General features: G+C 44.1%; 1 protein-coding gene across 5 annotated transcripts in view; it reads right to left on the bottom strand.

Moving 5' to 3' along the window:
* The window catches only part of LOC139582666 (CYFIP-related Rac1 interactor A-like), a 44,367-nt gene extending 24,989 nt beyond the window's left edge, over positions 1 to 19,378 (bottom strand). The window contains exon 1 of one of the 5 annotated variants that reach the window (XM_071412864.1): positions 19,226 to 19,378. In XM_071412864.1, the coding sequence (XP_071268965.1) occupies positions 19,226 to 19,372 (147 nt within the window). In that variant the 5' untranslated portion in view covers positions 19,373 to 19,378. The remainder of the gene's footprint in view (positions 1 to 19,225) is intronic. The other 4 variants (XM_071412865.1, XM_071412869.1, XM_071412866.1 and 1 more) reach the window with 4 other exon arrangements.
* Positions 19,379 to 19,870: the final 492 nt, after the last annotated feature.

Here is a 19,870-nt window from a genome sequence, read left to right as displayed (position 1 = left end):
AATGACAAAGTGAAAACATGTTTTTAGAAATCTCTTGAAATGTATTGATAATCAAATACAGAAAGGTTATCAATGAACATCCATTTTGGAAAATGAATGCTCAGGTTGTCACAAGGGGCATTGCGCTACCGCTAGCAGCATTTTTTGCCAAAGACTTATACTAAACAAAAAAAACAAAAACACTTTATTTTTTTTAAATGCCCTTTGTCAGGACCCTGTCTTTCAAAGATAATTCATAAAAATCCAAATAACTTCACAGATCTTCATTGTAAAGGGTTCAAACACTGTTTCCCATGCTTGTTCAATGAACCATAGACAATTCATGAACATTCACCTGTGGAACGGTCGTTAAGACACTAACAACTTACAGACGGTAGGCAATTAAGGTCACAGTTATGAAAACTTAGGACACTAAAGAGGCCTTTCTACTGACTCTGGAAAAACACCAAAAGAAAGATGCCCGAGTCCCTGCTCATCTGCGTGAACGTGCCTTAGGCATGCTGCAAGGAGGTATAAGGACTGCAGATGTGGCCAGGGCAATAAATTGCAATGACCGTACTGTGAGACGCCTAAGACAGCGCTACAGGGAGACAGGACGGACAGCTGATCGTCCTCGCAGTGGCAGACCACGTGTAACAACACCTGCACAGGATCGGTACATCTGAACATCACACCTGCAGGACAGGTACAGGATGGCAACAACAACTGCCCGAGTTTGACCCCCCCCCCCCCCCTTTGTTCAGGGACACATTATTCCATTTCTGTTAGTCACATGTCTGTGGAACTTGTTCAGTTTATGTCTCAGTTGTTGAATCTTGTTATGTTCATACAAATATTTACACGTGAAGTTTGCTGTAAATAAACGCAGTTGACAGTGAGAGGATGTTTCTTTTTCTGCTGAGTTTAGCTGTCTAGTCTGCATTTTATAAAATGTGCAATAAGCATAAAACAATTATATAAGGAATTGGCAACTTGTTCTCATTCTGAGAAATAAGGTAAGCCATTTGATTTCAACATCTAAACAAAGTGGACAGGCTAGCCTGCTGTTCAAACAGTTGGAGACAGACAGAAGGGTGTGTTAATAACTCAACTGTTATACCTTGTTATCTAGCAAAAAGATCCAAGGTGGCTAAATATAAAGATTAGTTGGCTATTCATTGGCACGTGGGCTTGTGCTTGAGAGACTGCTGACTGTTCGAAATGCACTGTATTTGACCTTTAATTGTAATTGAGAGAACAGTGTACAAAACATTAAGAAGACCTTCTCTTTCCATGAAAGACTGACCAGATGAATCCAGGTGAAAGCTATGATCCCTTAAAAATGTATCCTGTTAAATCCACTTCAACCAGTGTAGATGAAAGGGAGGAGACAGGTTAAAAAATGATTTGTAAGCCTTGAGACATGGACTGTGAATGTGTGCCATTCAAATGGTGAATGGGCAAGACAAATATGTAAGTGCCTTTCAATGGGGTATGGTAGTAGGTGCTAGGCACACCGGTTTGGGTCAAGAACTGCAATGCTGCTGGGTTTTTCCACGTTCAACATTTTCCCACGTGTATCAAGAAAGGTCCACCACCCAAAGGACATCCAGCCAACATGACACAACTTGAAGCATTGGAGTCAACATGGGCCAGCATCCCTTGACACCTCGTAGAGCCCACGCCCCAACAAATTGTGGCTGTTCTGAGGGCAAAGGGGGGGTGCAACTCAATATTAGTATACTCAGTGTATATTGTGAATCGCCCATTAGTTTGAAACAAATCCTAATTGGCATCAAAAGGAACATTTTAATTTTAGACATCGGCCAACTATTTTTTAAAGAACTTTGTTTACCAAAACGGTGCCAGCCTTAAAATGAAAGCACGCCGTGTGTGGGGAGAGACAAGAAGTAAAGAGTTCCTTAGTCAGTCAGCCCAGCCAGTGACAGAGAGACTGAGGGCTGCTGTGGTATTCAGAGCCAGATAGGACAGAGAGGAGTGCACTGCCCTGCCGTACCCACCCTTACTACCAGTTTATTACCGCGTGGGACTCCAGGCGTAGAATTCCTCCAACATGGACCTCAATAGCACCTCTGTTCTGGTGGTGTTTGAATGTCAAACGCACTGCGATACAAAGGAGCCATGTCTCAGTATGTGTGTGAGGGGGGAGAGGCATCTACACTATTAGGCATCTTCTTGTGTGGGGGCTACTATGGCTATGCTAGCTAGGCCCAACATAAGCAGAGAAATGTTAGGCCTATTTGTTGTAAGCTTTCGATTAGATGTGAAGCCATAACATTGTGATTTAACATGGTGGATCTACTCCCAGTAGATAATGTGTGGCCCATGTAATAATCAGACCAATCTGACTTGTGATGACATTTCCCATCAGGGATGAATAAAGTACTGTACCCATCTGGTTTTAGCAGTACGAAACAATATGCACTCACTACTGTAAGTCGCTCTGGATATGAGCGTCTGCTAAATTACTCAAATGTAAGCAACAGCGACTGAAACCACTTCGCATCACTGTATATTACTAGTACAGTATGGTCTGAGGGGACAATGAATGACCATCACAGGGTGTTGTCTAAATGAGATATAGCCTAGGTCTGATGTCACAGGTCCCGACTCCTGCCTGTCTACTTATGGTTCAGAGACACATGGTTATGGAGGAGAGGTAACGGACCTGCCGTTTGGCTGTGGTCCATATCAGGCTGTCAAACATATCTAGGCATCCTCACCTCATTACTTCCTCCTCAAATGGTCCGAATTCATCGTTTTTGCACTGCGGCTGCTGGCCAGCAGGTTGTCCTCAGCAACACAGAGTTATATACATTACCGTTCAAAGGTTTGGGGTCACTTAGAAATGTCCTTGGTCCATTAAAATATCAAATTGATCAGAAATACAGTGTAGACATCGTTAATCTTGTATATGATATTCTAGCTGGAAACGGCTGATTATAAATGTAATATCTACATAGGCGTACAGAGGCCCATTATCAGCAACCATCACTCCTGTGTTCCAATGGTACGTTGTATTAGCTAATCCAAGTTTATCATTTTAAAAGGCTAATTGATCACTAGAAAACCCTTTTGCAATTATGTTAGCACAGCTGAAAACTGTGCTCAATAAAGAATAAAACGGGCATTCTTTAGACTAGTTGAGTATCAGCATTTGTGGGTTCAATTACAGGCTCAAAATGGCCAGAAACAAAGAACTTTCTTCTGAAACTCGTCAGTCTATTCTTGTTCTGAGAAATGAAGGCTATTCCATGCGAGAAATTGCCAACAAAATGAAAATCTCATACAACGCTGTGTACTACTCCCTTCACAGAACAGTGCAAACTGGCTCTAACCAGAATAGAAAGAGGAGTGGGAGGCTCCGGTGCACAACTGAGCAAGAGGACAAGTACATTAGAGTGTCTAGTTTGAGAAACAGAAGCCTCACAATTCCTCAACAGGCAGCTTCATTAAATTAGTACCAGCAAAAACACCAGTCTCAACGTCAACATTATTGCTTCTTTAAATCAGCGCAACAGTTTTCAGCTGTGCTAACATAATTACAAAAAGGGTTTTCTAATGATCAATTGGCCTTTTAAAATGATAAACTTGGATTAGCTAACACAACGTGCCATTGGAACACAGGAGTGATGGTTGCTGATAATAGGTCTCTGTACGGCTACGTAGATATTCCATAAAATAAAAATCTGCCATTTCTAGCTACAATAGTCATTTACAACATTAACAATGTCTACACTATATTTCTGATCAATTTGATGTTATTTTATAATTTACATAAAATTAGCTTTTCCTTCAAAAACAGGGAAATGTCTAAGTGCCCCAAACTTTTGAATGGTAGTGTATATTTAAGCAATCAGGCCCGAGGGGGTCTGGTATATGGCCAATATATCACGGCTAAAGGCTGTTTAAGCAAATCTAATTTATTGGTCACATACACATGGTTAGCAGATGTTAATGCGAGTATAGCGAAATACTTGTGCTTCTAGTTCCGACCATGAAGTAATATCTAACAATTACCCAACAATTACCTAATACACACAAATCTAAAGGGGTGAATGAGAATATGTATATATACAAATATGGATTAGCGATGGCCGTGCGGCATAGGCAAGGTGCAATAGATGGTAAAAAATACAGTATATACATATGAGATGAGTAAGATAAGTAAACATTATTAAAGTGGCAATGTTTAAAGTGACTAGTGATCCATTTATTAAAGTGGCAAGAGATTTGAGTCTGTATGTAGGCAGCAGCCACTCTATGTTAGTGATGGCTGTTTAACAGTCTGATGGCCTTGAGATAGAGACTGAAAAACAGCTTCTCGGTCCCAGCTCTGATGCACCTGTACTGACCTCGCCTTCTGGATGATAGCGGGGTGAACTGGCAGTGGCACGGGTAGTTGTTGTCCTTGACGATCTTTTTGGCCTTCCTGTGACATCGGGTGATGCGTCTTGCAGACCGCACCACCCTCTGGAGAGCCATGCGGTTGAGGGCGGTGCAGTTGCAGTACCAGGCTATGATACAGCCCTACAGGCTGCTCTCAATTGTGCATCTAAAAGTTTGTCAGGGTTTTGGGTGACGAGCCAAATTTCTTCAGCCGCCTTCTTCACCACACGGTCTGTGTGGGTGGACCATTTCAGTTTGTCTGTGATGCATATGCTGAGGAACTTAAAACTTCTCCACTGCATATCCGTCAATGCGGGGGGTGCTCCCTCTGCTGTTTCCAGAAGTCCACGATCATCTCCTTTGTTTTGTTGAGTGAGAGGTTGTTTTCCTGACACCACACTCCGAGGGCCCTCACCTAGGCTGTCTCGTCGTTGTTGGTAATCAAGCCCACTACTGTTGTGTCGTCAGCAAACTTGATGATTGAGTTGGAGACGTGCATGGTCACGCAGTCATGGGTGAACAGGGAGTACAGGAGAGGGCTGAGCACGCACCCTTGTGGGGCCCCAGGTTTGCGGTGTCAGCGGAGTGGAGATGTTGTTTCCTACCTTCATCACCTGGGGGCGGCCCCTCAAAGTCCAGGATCCAATTGCACAGGGCGGGGTTGAGACCCAGGGCCTCCAGCTTGATGAGCTTGGAGGGTACTATGGTGTTGAATGCTTAGCTGTAGTCAATGAACAGCATTCTTACATAGGCATTCCTCTTGTCTAGATGGGATAGGGCAGTGTGATGGCGATTGCATCGTCTGTGGGCCTGGTGGGGCGGTATGCAAACTGAAGTGGGTCTAGAGTGGCCGGTAAGGTGGAGGTGATATGATCCTTGACTAGTCTCTTGAAGCACTTCATGATGACAGAAGAGAGTGCTACGGGAAGTAGTCATTTAGTTCAGTTATCTTTGCCTTCTTGAGTACAGGAACAATGGTGGCCATCTTGAAGCATGTGGGGACAACAGACTGGGATAGGGAGCAATTCAATATGTCCGTAAAAACACAAGCCAGCTGGTCTGCGCATGCTCTGAGGACGCGGCTAGGAATGCCGTCTGGGCCAGCAGCCTTGCGAGGGTTAACACATTTAAATGTTTTACTCACGTCAACCACAGAGAAGGCAAGAGGGGGGGGGGGGGGGGGGAGTCCTTGTTAGCGGGCTACGATGGTGGCACTGTATTATCCTCAAAGCGGGCAAAGAAGGTGTTTAGTTTTTCTGGAAGCGTGACGGTGTCCGTGACGTGGCTGGATTTCTTTTTGTAGTCTATGATTTCCTGTAGACCATGCCACATACGTCTTGTCTCTGGGTCGTTGAATTGCGACTCCACTTTGTCCCTGTACCGGCATTACACTTGTTTGATTGCCTTGCGGAGGGAATAACTACACTGTTCATATTGAGCAATATTCCCAGACCTCTTTCCATGGTTAAATGCGGTGGTTCGGGCTTTCAGTTTTGTGCGAATGCCGCCATCCATCCACGGTTTCTGGTTAGGGTAGATTTTAAGTCAGTCACATCTCCAATGCACTTCCTTATAAACTCACTCACAGAGTTAGCGTATAGATCGATGTTGTTCTCCGAGGCTGACCGGAACATATCCCAGTCAGCATGATCAAAATCTTGAAGCATGGATCTGATTGGTCAGACCAGCGTTGAATGGTTCGATTTACTGGTACATCCTGTTTGAGTTTCTGCCTATGAGACGGTAGGAGCAAGATGGCGCCGTGGTCTGATTTGCTGAAGGGAGTGCGGGGGAGGGCTTTGTATGCATCGTGGAAGTTAGAGTAGCAGTGATCAAGTGTATTACCCCTGCGAGTACTGCAGTCAATATGCTGATAGAATTTAGGTAGCCTTGTTCTCAAATTTGCTTTGTTAAAATCCCCAGATACAATAAATGCAGCCTCAGGATATATGGTTATCAGTTTACATCAAGTCCAGTTTAGTTCCTCGAGGGCCGTTGTGGTGTCTGATTGTGGGGGAATGTACACAGCTGTGACGATAACTGACGAGAATTCTCTTGGGAGGTAAAATGACCAGCATTTGGTTGTAAAGAATTCTAGGTCGGGTGAGCAGAAGGACTTGAGTTCCTGTATGTTGTTATGATTACACAATGAGTCGTTAATCATGACGCATACACCACCGCCCTTCCTTTTCCCAGAGAGGTGTTTATCTCTGTCGGCGCGATGCATGGAGAAGCCCGGTGGCTGAACCGATTCCGACAACATATCCCGAGAGAGCCATGCTTCCGTGAAACAGAGAATGTTACAATCTCTGATGTCTCTCTGGAAGGCAACCCTTGCTCAAATTTCATCTACCTTGTTGTCAAGAGACTGGACATTGGCGAGTAGTATACTCGGGAGCGGTGGGCGATGTGCACGTCTACGGAGCCTGACCAGGAGGCCGCTCCGTGTGCGGAGCCGTTGTTTAGGATCGGCTTCTGGGATTAGATCCATGTCCTGGGTGGTGGTACCAACAGAGGATCCGCTTCGGGAAAGTCGTATTCCTGATCGTAATGTTGGTAAGTTGACGTCGCTCTTATATCCAATAGTTCTTCCAGGCTGTATGTAATAAGACTTTAGAATTCCTGGGGTAACAATGTTAGAAATAATACATGAAAAATCTAAATACTACATTGTTTCCTAAGGACTGGCAGCGAGGCGACCATCTCTGCCGGCACCATTTTGCATCAAAATAGTGTTTACAGACGTGGGTATACGGTCTGATATACCACGGCACAACGCAACGCGGAGTGCTAGGACACAGCCTTTAGCCGTGGTATATTGGCCATACATTACAAATCCTTGTGGTGCCTTAATGCTAAACTGGTTACCAACATAATTAGAGTAAAAATAAATGTTTTGTCATACCCATGTCAGCCAAGCAACACTCAGGGCTTCGAATCACCCAGGTTATAATAGAAGTCATAGAAAAAGTATGAGGGAGGAGTCAAATCAAAACATAACAAGATATCTGCAAAAGAGTCAAACAATAACGCTTAATGAGTGTCATGTTCCTAGAATTAGGATCTCTGTGGTCATGTTATGATTTCTTCTTAACGCTGTAGTTAGTTTCAGGACCTCTTTCACACTGCTGTCAAAGCGAGCACGCTCGCTCACTAGATCAATTCCTGAATGCTGCTCCTGATCCCTGGTCTTTTTTGGCTCCACTCTGTTACTAAAGCTATAGTACTCAAAAGCGTGACTGCGCTTCTTTCCTGCCCAAATAATATCCCCAGTGCTTTCACAGACTGTTCCCATGAACCAAAACAGGAGAAATCTCCCTCCTATTCCAGACTGTTGCCATGGACCAAAACAGCAGGAATCGCCCTCCTATTCCAGACTGTTCTCATGGACCAAAACAGCAGAAATCTCCCTCCTATTCCAGACTGTTCTCATGGACCAAAACAGCAGAAATCTCCCTCCTATTCCAGACTGTTGCCATGGACCAAAACAGCAGAAATCTCCCTCCTATTCCAGACTGTTGCCATGGACCAAAACAGCAGGAATCTCCCTCCTATTCCAGACTGTTCTCATGGACCAAAACAGCAGAAATCTCCCTCCTATTCCAGACTGTTGCCATGGACCAAAACAGCAGGAATCGCCCTCCTATTCCAGACTGTTCTCATGGACCAAAACAGCAGGAATCTCCCTCCTATTCCAGACTGTTGCCATGGACCAAAACAGCAGGAATCGCCCTCCTATTCCAGACTGTTCTCATGGACCAAAACAGGAGAAATCTCCCTCCTATTCCAGACTGTTGCCATGGACCAAAACAGCAGAAATCTCCCTCCTATTCCAGACTGTTGCCATGGACCAAAACAGCAGGAATCGCCCTCCTATTCCAGACTGTTCTCATGGACCAAAACAGCAGAAATCTCCCTCCTATTCCAGACTGTTGCCATGGACCAAAACAGCAGAAATCTCCCTCCTATTCCAGACTGTTGCCATGGACCAAAACAGCAGAAATCTCCCTCCTATTCCAGACTGTTCTCATGGACCAAAACAGCAGAAATCTCCCTCCTATTCCAGACTGTTGCCATGGACCAAAACAGCAGAAATCTCCCTCCTATTCCAGACTGTTCTCATGGACCAAAACAGCAGAAATCTCCCTCCTATTCCAGACTGTTCTCATGGACCAAAACAGCAGAAATCTCCCTCCTATTCCAGACTGTTGCCATGGACCAAAACAGCAGGAATCGCCCTCCTATTCCAGACTGTTCTCATGGACCAAAACAGCAGAAATCTCCCTCCTATTCCAGACTGTTGCCATGGACCAAAACAGCAGGAATCTCCCTCCTATTCCAGACTGTTGCCATGGACCAAAACAGCAGGAATCGCCCTCCTATTCCAGACTGTTCTCATGGACCAAAACAGGAGAAATCTCCCTCCTATTCCAGACTGTTGCCATGGACCAAAACAGCAGGAATCGCCCTCCTATTCCAGACTGTTCTCATGGACCAAAACAGGAGAAATCTCCCTCCTATTCCAGACTGTTGCCATGGACCAAAACAGCAGGAATCGCCCTCCTATTCCAGACTGTTCTCATGGACCAAAACAGCAGAAATCTCCCTCCTATTCCAGACTGTTGCCATGGACCAAAACAGCAGGAATCGCCCTCCTATTCCAGACTGTTGCCATGGACCAAAACAGCAGAAATCTCCCTCCTATTCCAGACTGTTGCCATGGACCAAAACAGCAGGAATCGCCCTCCGATTCCAGACTGTTCTCATGGACCAAAACAGCAGAAATCTCCCTCCTATTCCAGACTGTTGCCATGGACCAAAACAGCAGAAATCTCCCTCCTATTCCAGACTGTTGCCATGGACCAAAACAGCAGAAATCTCCCTCCTATTCCAGACTGTTCTCATGGACCAAAACAGCAGAAATCTCCCTCCTATTCCAGACTGTTGCCATGGACCAAAACAGCAGAAATCTCCCTCCTATTCCAGACTGTTCTCATGGACCAAAACAGCAGAAATCTCCCTCCTATTCCAGACTGTTCTCATGGACCAAAACAGCAGAAATCTCCCTCCTATTCCAGACTGTTGCCATGGACCAAAACAGCAGGAATCGCCCTCCTATTCCAGACTGTTCTCATGGACCAAAACAGCAGAAATCTCCCTCCTATTCCAGACTGTTGCCATGGACCAAAACAGCAGGAATCTCCCTCCTATTCCAGACTGTTGCCATGGACCAAAACAGCAGGAATCGCCCTCCTATTCCAGACTGTTCTCATGGACCAAAACAGGAGAAATCTCCCTCCTATTCCAGACTGTTGCCATGGACCAAAACAGCAGGAATCGCCCTCCTATTCCAGACTGTTCTCATGGACCAAAACAGGAGAAATCTCCCTCCTATTCCAGACTGTTGCCATGGACCAAAACAGCAGGAATCGCCCTCCTATTCCAGACTGTTCTCATGGACCAAAACAGCAGAAATCTCCCTCCTATTCCAGACTGTTCTCATGGACCAAAACAGCAGGAATCGCCCTCCTATTCCAGACTGTTGCCATGGACCAAAACAGCAGAAATCTCCCTCCTATTCCAGACTGTTGCCATGGACCAAAACAGCAGGAATCGCCCTCCTATTCCAGACTGTTCTCATGGACCAAAACAGGAGAAATCTCCCTCCTATTCCAGACTGTTGCCATGGACCAAAACAGCAGGAATCGCCCTCCTATTCCAGACTGTTCTCATGGACCAAAACAGCAGAAATCTCCCTCCTATTCCAGACTGTTGCCATGGACCAAAACAGCAGGAATCGCCCTCCTATTCCAGACTGTTCTCATGGACCAAAACAGGAGAAATCTCCCTCCTATTCCAGACTGTTGCCATGGACCAAAACAGCAGGAATCGCCCTCCTATTCCAGACTGTTCTCATGGACCAAAACAGGAGAAATCTCCCTCCTATTCCAGACTGTTCTCATGGACCAAAACAGCAGAAATCTCCCTCCTATTCCAGACTGTTGCCATGGACCAAAACAGCAGGAATCGCCCTCCTATTCCAGACTGTTCTCATGGACCAAAACAGCAGAAATCTCCCTCCTATTCCAGACTGTTGCCATGGACCAAAACAGCAGGAATCGCCCTCCTATTCCAGACTGTTCTCATGGACCAAAACAGGAGAAATCTCCCTCCTATTCCAGACTGTTGCCATGGACCAAAACAGCAGGAATCGCCCTCCTATTCCAGACTGTTCTCATGGACCAAAACAGGAGAAATCTCCCTCCTATTCCAGACTGTTGCCATGGACCAAAACAGCAGGAATCGCCCTCCTATTCCAGACTGTTCTCATGGACCAAAACAGCAGAAATCTCCCTCCTATTCCAGACTGTTCTCATGGACCAAAACAGCAGGAATCGCCCTCCTATTCCAGACTGTTGCCATGGACCAAAACAGCAGAAATCTCCCTCCTATTCCAGACTGTTGCCATGGACCAAAACAGCAGGAATCGCCCTCCTATTCCAGACTGTTCTCATGGACCAAAACAGGAGAAATCTCCCTCCTATTCCAGACTGTTGCCATGGACCAAAACAGCAGGAATCGCCCTCCTATTCCAGACTGTTCTCATGGACCAAAACAGCAGAAATCTCCCTCCTATTCCAGACTGTTGCCATGGACCAAAACAGCAGGAATCGCCCTCCTATTCCAGACTGTTCTCATGGACCAAAACAGGAGAAATCTCCCTCCTATTCCAGACTGTTGCCATGGACCAAAACAGCAGGAATCGCCCTCCTATTCCAGACTGTTCTCATGGACCAAAACAGCAGAAATCTCCCTCCTATTCCAGACTGTTGCCATGGACCAAAACAGCAGGAATCGCCCTCCTATTCCAGACTGTTCTCATGGACCAAAACAGCAGGAATCGCCCTCCTATTCCAGACTGTTGCCATGGACCAAAACAGCAGAAATCTCCCTCCTATTCCAGACTGTTCTCATGGACCAAAACAGCAGAAATCTCCCTCCTATTCCAGACTGTTGCCATGGACCAAAACAGCAGAAATCTCCCTCCTATTCCAGACTGTTCTCATGGACCAAAACAGCAGGAATCGCCCTCCTTTTCCAGCAGCTGCTGAAATCAATGAGCACGCTGCGGAGCTCAGACAGGCAGCCACGCAGGCAACCAGAGGAAAACAGGCGGCAGCGAGCTAACTCTCCAGGATTATGTCTAGGCTATATCACTGACCCGTCTATTAAAATCATACGGAAGCTAACGAGTGAACTGTTTGACATTATTTGGCAGAGTGCAGGGCTAACTGACATGCCTGAATAAACCAGGGTTTTGGGTCATCATTGACATGTCATAATTTAAAACACAAGGGACTAATGACTGAACAGTTCCTGTGTATACGGCAGGGGAGATGGATTGGAAGGCAAGCCTAGGTCTATGACTAGGATAAGGAAACTGTCATTCGAAAACATTCAGAGGCTTACAGAGAAATAGGCTCTATAAATAGACTTATGAAAAAGACTGTTTAAAGGCGTTTTCAACCACAGAGATGTACAAATTGATATGAGTTCAGTATAGGCCTACTTTTCCCCAACATGATTCATGTCTCAGCTCTGGCTTGAACTTCATTGCAGAATGTGTCATTTTATTTTAAAATAGGCTACTATTGTAAGTAGTAGGCCGAATGTTTGTCCATTTCTCCACATTTCTAGGACCACTTCCTTCCACACACTGGAACCTCCCTCTTAGATTTCAACAAAAAGCCTTACAGTCTTCTACTCTCCGGATATCAATAAGAAAAATAAAACCGGAGCAGGAAGTGTGTGTGCTAACAGAGAGCAGCCATAGAACCGGGGCAGTTCAGTTCAAAACACTTGTTTCCCAGACAGAAAGGTTGGGTGCAACAGGAACTGCTAGGTGATGATTTACATAGCAGCAGTACAGGTCATATACAAATCAGGTCATATACAAATCATTTCTCCCAGACAGGAAATGAGTTTAGTGAAAAAATGTAATCTTGGAATGGCAATATTGAAAACAAGTAAAAATCTGAAAAATGGCTACTATAGCATGTAGGCTAAGGCTAGTCTTCTGCTTTAGGGACCCTTCCCAGGATTCATCACCTAATGTCACAGTTTGACATGCTTTAGGGACACTTCCCAGGATTCATCACCTAATGTCACAGACATGCTTTAGGGACACTTCCCAGCATTACCAACATGCATCACCTAATGTAACAGTTTGACATTGAACAACTCAACAATGTACGATGGAGTTGAGCGGCGACTAGAGTGGGTGGACAGGAGCGCCGACGTAACAAAATGAAGTTATCAAAAACGACTGATTTTAGCATCCAAAGAACAGCCTGTAATTACACACGACATTGGTCCACTGATTTCAGCATTGGTCTGTGTAATTGTGGGCTATTCTTTGGGTGCTGAAAAAAGAAAAAGAAAAGAAAGGTCACCACTTTATTTCAGCACCCAAAGAATAGCCCATCGTAAGTTGGTGGATATGGAGTTTAGCTGTCTATGAACAAGGTAGCCATAGAGCTATACAGATCTATATACGGTGGTTCTGAGGTAGCCCAAAGGCTGGTTCACAGATTAAAGTGTTCAGTCAACCTATCTAGGCCTATCCAGAGGGCAACACAAGCTGCTCATCCCAGTCTGAACAATGAGGCTCTGGTGTGTGCTGCTGCTGTCTGAAGCGATTCCAGGTGGCCCTTTAGCTGACTCAGCATGTTGCTGCACCATGGCAAACTGCCTGATCATCTGTAGAGGACATCTGAGAGGGTTTAAAACGTGGTGATGTTGCTACCCGTCCTTATGGAAGTCACGCTTTAGGCTAAAGCAGACAGCAGTCGCTAGGCTATATGATAAGTTTGCTAGGCCAATATATCATAGGATAGGGCTTTATTTGGTATTTCATGAGGATCCCCATGAGCTGTTGCAAAAGCAGCAGCTACTCTTCCTGGGGTCCACACAGAACATGAAACACAATACATAATACAAAACATTAAATAGACAAGAACAGCTCAAGGACAGAACTTTTTTTTTTTTTTTAGGCACAAGTAGCCTACACACACCATCTAGGTGAACTAGGGGAGAGGTGTTGTGAGGTGTTGCTTTATCTGTTTTTTGAAACCTGGTTTGCTGTTTATTTGAGCAATATGAGATGGAACGGAGTTCCATGCAATAATGGCTTTATATAATACTGTACGCTTTCTAGAATGGTGTGTTAACGTGTTACTGAGATGGTTGTTAAACACTTCTCTAGGCGTTGAATGATCTGATCACCTGAACAGCACAACTGTGATTGCAACCCTTAAGCATATGTCTTGAATAAAGCTCAGAGGAATTAGGCTACTTTGTTAGTTTGGCCTATTACCAAAATAAAATATTATTTAGGCTATTGGAGGAAATCCTGTGGAATAATGAATTTTATGCCCCAAAGAAGCTTGTGACGCAAAGCTCGATTTAGACTTGAACGAATGACTACCAAAGCCAAATGTAGGCTCTCTCTCTATAAAAAAAGCTGTTTTATAAAGAATGGGTTTTAATGAAACGGAACATGATAAAGACTAAAAGAACCAACAAATCATACAATAATTCTGGCAACGGTTTAGGGCAGCTAAAACGCATAAAGCACTTTTGTGCTAAAATATCAAAATCCGACAATGTGTAAGGTATGCTTTTGCTACTGCTGATTGTTAATTCACCCTATAGCAGAGGCTGAAAAACACAAACAGCAACCCTCACTGGTTATGGAAGTGGCAAGCAAACGCATCCTGTTTTTCAGACAGTCAGATGTAGGGCTGGGCGATACGATTACCAGACTTCGTAGCCACCTGTTTACGGCACAATTTGCACCGAACATTGCTCTGCTCTTTGTCGGATTTCAAAATGCCAAACAACTTCCAAATTACTGAAATAGTTTAAGCCTTTTTATCAATCATTTCTTTGCTGGAAGCTGCTCCTTCTCCATGGCTATCACTGCCACTGTTTTCGCCCACATCACTCATTTAGTGGTTAATAATGGCTCCTCCATCACTTGAGGTGATAAGTGGTTTTTAGTGGGCGTATACCTCTCCATGTGCATATTGTCACTTCTCCGCACGTTCCTGCTGCGTCACAGAGGTGAAATGGACTGCAGTACCTAATTATTCTATATCGACATTATCGAAATGAATCTAAACGTTTTTATATCAATATTGAGGGAAGTAATTACCTCGATAATTATTGATATATCGCCCAGCCCTAGTCAGATGTAGTACAAAACTGAGCGGAGGACGTTTGTGGATTAGCTAAGACTTTACACACCCCACCCCAGTCCCTTTTCTGCCAGCTGGAGCGGCAAGGGGAGAATTTTGGGCGGGAAAACTATGCCGATATTGTTTGCGATGAGACAATAGTTTACTTCAAATTGTCTTTTGCACTCTGTCCATAAAGCCTAAAGCTACATGTTAATAAGGTCAAACATTACTCAGCATAATATATGGCTTCTATGGAATGTTTAACAAAGTTCTCAGAGTAATTGATTAGTCATGGTTCAGCAACCGCTCTACAGGAAACAATATCATGCATTGCTCCAATTAGGCTACAGAATTGTAGGTATGATTCTTTACCTTTTCAAACTGCCTGAGGACAAACAAGGGTCAAGAGGAAGTTTAGCCTACTCGGTTCAGTCATTTCCAGGTATAAATGGTCCATATTCACAAAACCCATCTGCCATAACAGTGACAGCACTGACTGAAGAAATGCTGCAACAAGATGCCTTGCATTCCAACTGAAACAAAGCACACAGGCAGACATCAAAATGCCCCGCTCCCAGCTGTCCACGTATATCTAACAACAGGCATCGTTTCACAATGGATCAGGGACAGTAATGGATCAGGGGATGAAGGAATATCTCAGGCTGGTCTGGGCACAACATAAAAATGCCAAGTTTTCAGGTGGTCCAGTCAGCTAGTTATGTTCCCATTTGTACTTCACTATTTTTTTATTTCTGACAACTTTTACTCCACTACATTCATCAAGAAAATAATGTACATTTTACTCCATACATTTTCTCCGACACCCAAAAGCACTCGTTACATTTTGAATGCTTAGCAGGACAGTAAAATGGTCCAATTCACACACTTACCAGGAGATTATCCCTGGTCATCCCTACTACTACTGATTTGGTGGACTCACTAAACACAAATGCTTTTTGTAAAGATGTGTGAGTGTTGGAGTGTGCCCCTGGCTATCCATAAATGTAATGTATAGGGTGGCAGGTAAACACAGCGGTTAGAGCCTTGGGCCAGTAACCGAAAGGTCGCTGGTTCGAATACCTGAGCTGACAAATCTGTCGATGTGCCCTTGAGCAAGGCATTTAATCCCAATTTGCTCCAGGGACACTGTACTATGGCTGACCCTGTAAAACAACACATTTCACTGCACCTATCTGGTATACGTGACAATACAACTTTGAAAGCAATGGAATTTAAGTCATGAATAAGGGTTAGCGCAATGCCCGTGCTAAACGGAGAGCTGTTTGAATTCAACAGGTTATCAAAAACTATTTTGAAAGTAGCGTGTCGTTATTTTGGAGTAGGGTAGATTTAAACTCAGCAAAAAAAGAACCATCCCATTAATTCATAAAAATCCAAATAACTTCAGTTCTTCATTGTGAACAATTAATGAACATTCACCTGTGGAACGATCGTTAAGACACTAACAGCTTACAGAAGGTAGGCAATTAAGGTCACAGTTATGAAAACTTAGGACACTAAAGAGGCCCTTCTACTGAATCTGAAAAACACCAAAAGAAAGATGCCCAGGGTCCCTGCTCATCTGCGTGAACGTGCCTTAGGCATGCTGCAAGGACACATAAGGACTGCAGATGTGGCCAGGGCAATAAATTGCAATGTCCGTACTGTGAGACGGCTAAGACAGCGCTACAGGGAGACAGGAGGGACAGCTGATCGTCCTCGCAGTGGCAGACCACGTGTAACAACACCTGCACAGGATCGGTACATCTGAACATCACACCTGCAGGACAGGTACAGGATGGCAACAACAACTGCCCGAGTTACACCAGGAATGCACAATCCCTCCATCAGTGCTCAGACTGTCCGCAATAGGCTGAGAGAGCCTGGACTGAGGGCTTGTAGGCCTGTTGTAAGGCAGGTCCTCACCAGACATCACCGGCAACAGCGTCGCCTATGAGCACAAACCCATCGTCGCTGGACTAGACAAGACTGGCAAAAAGTGCTCTTCACTGACGAGTCGCGGTTTTGTCTCACCAGGGGTGATGGTCGGATTCGCGTTTATCGTCGAAGGAATGAGCGTTACACTGAGGCCTGTACTCTGGAGCGGGATCGATTTGGAGCTGGAGGATCCGTCATGGTCTGGGGTGGTGTGTCACAGCATCATCGGACTGAGCTTGTTGTCAGCAGGCAATCTCAACGCTGTGCGTTACAGGGAAGACATCCTCCTCCCTCATGTAGTAACCTTCCTGCAGGCTCATCCTGACATGACAATGCCATGAGCCATACTGCTCGTTCTGTGCGTGATTTCCTGCAAGACAGGAATGTCAGTGTTCTGCCATGGCCAGCGAAGAGCCCGGATCTCAATCCCATTGAGCACGTCTGGGACCTGTTGGATCAGAGGGTGAGGGCTAGGGCCATTCCCCCCAGAAATGTTCGGGAACATGCAGGTGCCTTGGTGGAAGAGTGGGGTAACATCTCACAGCAAGAACTGGCAAATCTGTTGCAGTCCATGAGGAGATTAATGCACTTAATGCAGCTGGTGGCCACACCAGATACTGACTGTTATTTTTGATTTTGACCCCCCCCCCCCTTTGTTCAGGGACACATTATTCAATTTCTGAATATGTCACATGTCTGTAGAACTTGTTCAGTTTATGTCTCAGTTGTTGAATCTTATGTTCATACAAACATTTACACATGTTAAGTTTGCTGAAAATAAAACGCAGTTGACAGTGAGGACGTTTCTTTTTTTGCTGAGTTTATGAACATGCAAAGGTCGGGATTAAGCAGCCAGCTAAATAACATTAGCTAGCACCTATATCAATTAGCAAATTATCTCGCTAACTACTAGTTAGCACAATAGCTAGCTAGTTGTCTGGCTCACTCAATAGTAGCACTTTAGCTTTGAAAACCTTTCTCAGTGGTTATTGACAATATAGTCAAGTGACCCCTCTAACAATGGAAATAAATGTCCTCAAAGATGGAAGGCAAGCAGGAGGAGGCGAGAACAGGTGGGACCCTTCTAGCCAATGAGGGCAGATACGTGTGAACTAGGGTTGGGCAGTATCCAGATTTTCATACCGTTTCTGTACCATACCGGAGTATACGGTATTACTGGAAGTACACACAAGAGGCACTATTATTTATTTTATACATTTTTTTATGCACAAAACAATTTAGGCAGCATGGATCTTGATCCAGGCAGGGATTGATTGGTTACAGCAGAGACAAGAAGCTTGATCTTGTCATCTAGCCACTTAGCTAGAAAGTTCACAAAACAAATTAAAAGCTTGAGCCCTGAGCTGGACATAACTATAGATGTGCCAAATAAATTAACTTATAAGCAGTGGAGTAGCATGCACCCCGCAAGGCGTGGTGCCCACAACCCCCATTAAGAGAGGAAATCATACCGTTGGCATGTCTAAATACCCCGGTGTACAGTATATCACCCAAGCCTAGTTTGAACAACAGGCCATTAATAGAGGACTCAAAATATATCACAATATTATTTATGCGCTTAGTTGGCTGTACCTGCACCAATACTTTTCCTTCAAAATGTCTGTAGTGTATGAACGGTTTGGCCTACAAAACTTATGAACCACTCTATGAAAATGGGAGACTAACGAACACGACCGAGTTCGTGAGACCCTTACAAGTGTCACGGGACTCATCTGAAGGTAACCCATACAAACGAATTGAAGTATAGCGGAAGTTGTGCCAACAACAATATGAGGTTAAATGGGTAAAAAATAATATATATATATATATATACACAAACACACATATATATTTCCTGAGCTTTCTTACATCTCCTAGATATTGGACACTTCAATATCTTATTACTTGTGATTTATTATTATTTGCCATCTATGAATTTGTTTTTCGATGCTTCTCTATGGGTTATAGTAGTAAGGGCCAAATTCAATATTTTATCAAAGATTTTTTGGGATACCTAAAGGGGTCCTAAAATTCAAAATCAAATAGCTAAATGAGCCATGGTACGACCAACGTAAAACAATTCCGTACGTTAGCTTAGTACCCCCCGGTGTTGGTTGGTTGTACATTTGTATTTAGACCTTTTTTGGAAGTATATACCGGCCATAACGGGAGTAAATTAAGTTAGTTGCTCAGCGAAACTCCATATTTGGTGATCAACGAAAGTATGTTGACGTTATAAGCTTGCAGAGCTTTCGGGGCGTTAATACTTAACGCACAGATACAGCAGGTTCAGTTATCGATGAATGAGTTAGCGGCACTCATGTCACGCTCATGACCAGAACCATTTAATTGCAGAAAATAACTCCGTATTTGGAAGTTTTATGATTATTATTTGATACATTGAAATTGTAGTTTGGCAAGTGTTAGTTAATGGACTAAGGTAGCTAACTAGCTAACGCACCATGCATGAAATCAGATTTGGGCTAACACGAGTAGGCTAGCTAAGTTAGCAATATCACTACCTGCGGCTTATTCAATCCATGTGAACTCGCTTGACGGTGAATGATTCTGCGTCGCTAACGTTGCCTACCATTTTCAGCCACTATCGTTTCTTTATTAGCCACAAAACGGTTTTTAAAAGTTGACCGGTCACTTACACTTACCAGTGATTTCTTCGAATACAACTTTTGAATGGGAGATCCGACGTCTTTGCACCCCGATAGCGCCACTTTCACCCCCAACTTTCTATGGTACAACAACAAGTGTACCCCTCCCTCCAACGCAGTAAAAATCGTGTCTTCCATACACAAATGTCATTGGTTAGTATGTAGGACCCGTACGATATCGACCAATAAAACATAAATTAGCTTCCTCTTTGGCCAATAGTGACGTTGAAACAGTATTGTGGGCGTGTTTCACTCTACTGCTGAAATGAAACCGGAAAATTGTTAAAAATAATTACATGATACTGGAGTGTAAGAGGTTGGAATTCATTTTTAATATTGTTAAATCTAGATTTTTCATGTTTCTATATTTCCTATCTGTATATGTGATTAAGGTACTCATAAAATGGCAAGATGTTGACCTATACGAATTATATTTAAAAATTTAGCAGTATTATATACGTTTTAAAAAGACACCACATTGCCATGGATTCAGACAGCTCTGGGGAAATTCGAATCCACTGTGTAAAGTAATACTTCCTTTGTGCAATGCCAACTCTATAATCAGGCTTTATAAAGATTGATTGATGTGCTCACAGGCATGTCAGAACATAGGCAGAGAACATGCCCCCAGGGTTG

Source organism: Salvelinus alpinus, chromosome 8 (genome assembly GCF_045679555.1).
Source record: "Salvelinus alpinus chromosome 8, SLU_Salpinus.1, whole genome shotgun sequence".
Taxonomy (NCBI): domain Eukaryota; kingdom Metazoa; phylum Chordata; class Actinopteri; order Salmoniformes; family Salmonidae; genus Salvelinus; species Salvelinus alpinus.
The sequence above is the reverse complement of the archived record's forward strand: the minus strand, read 5'-3'. Positions and strand labels throughout refer to the sequence as shown.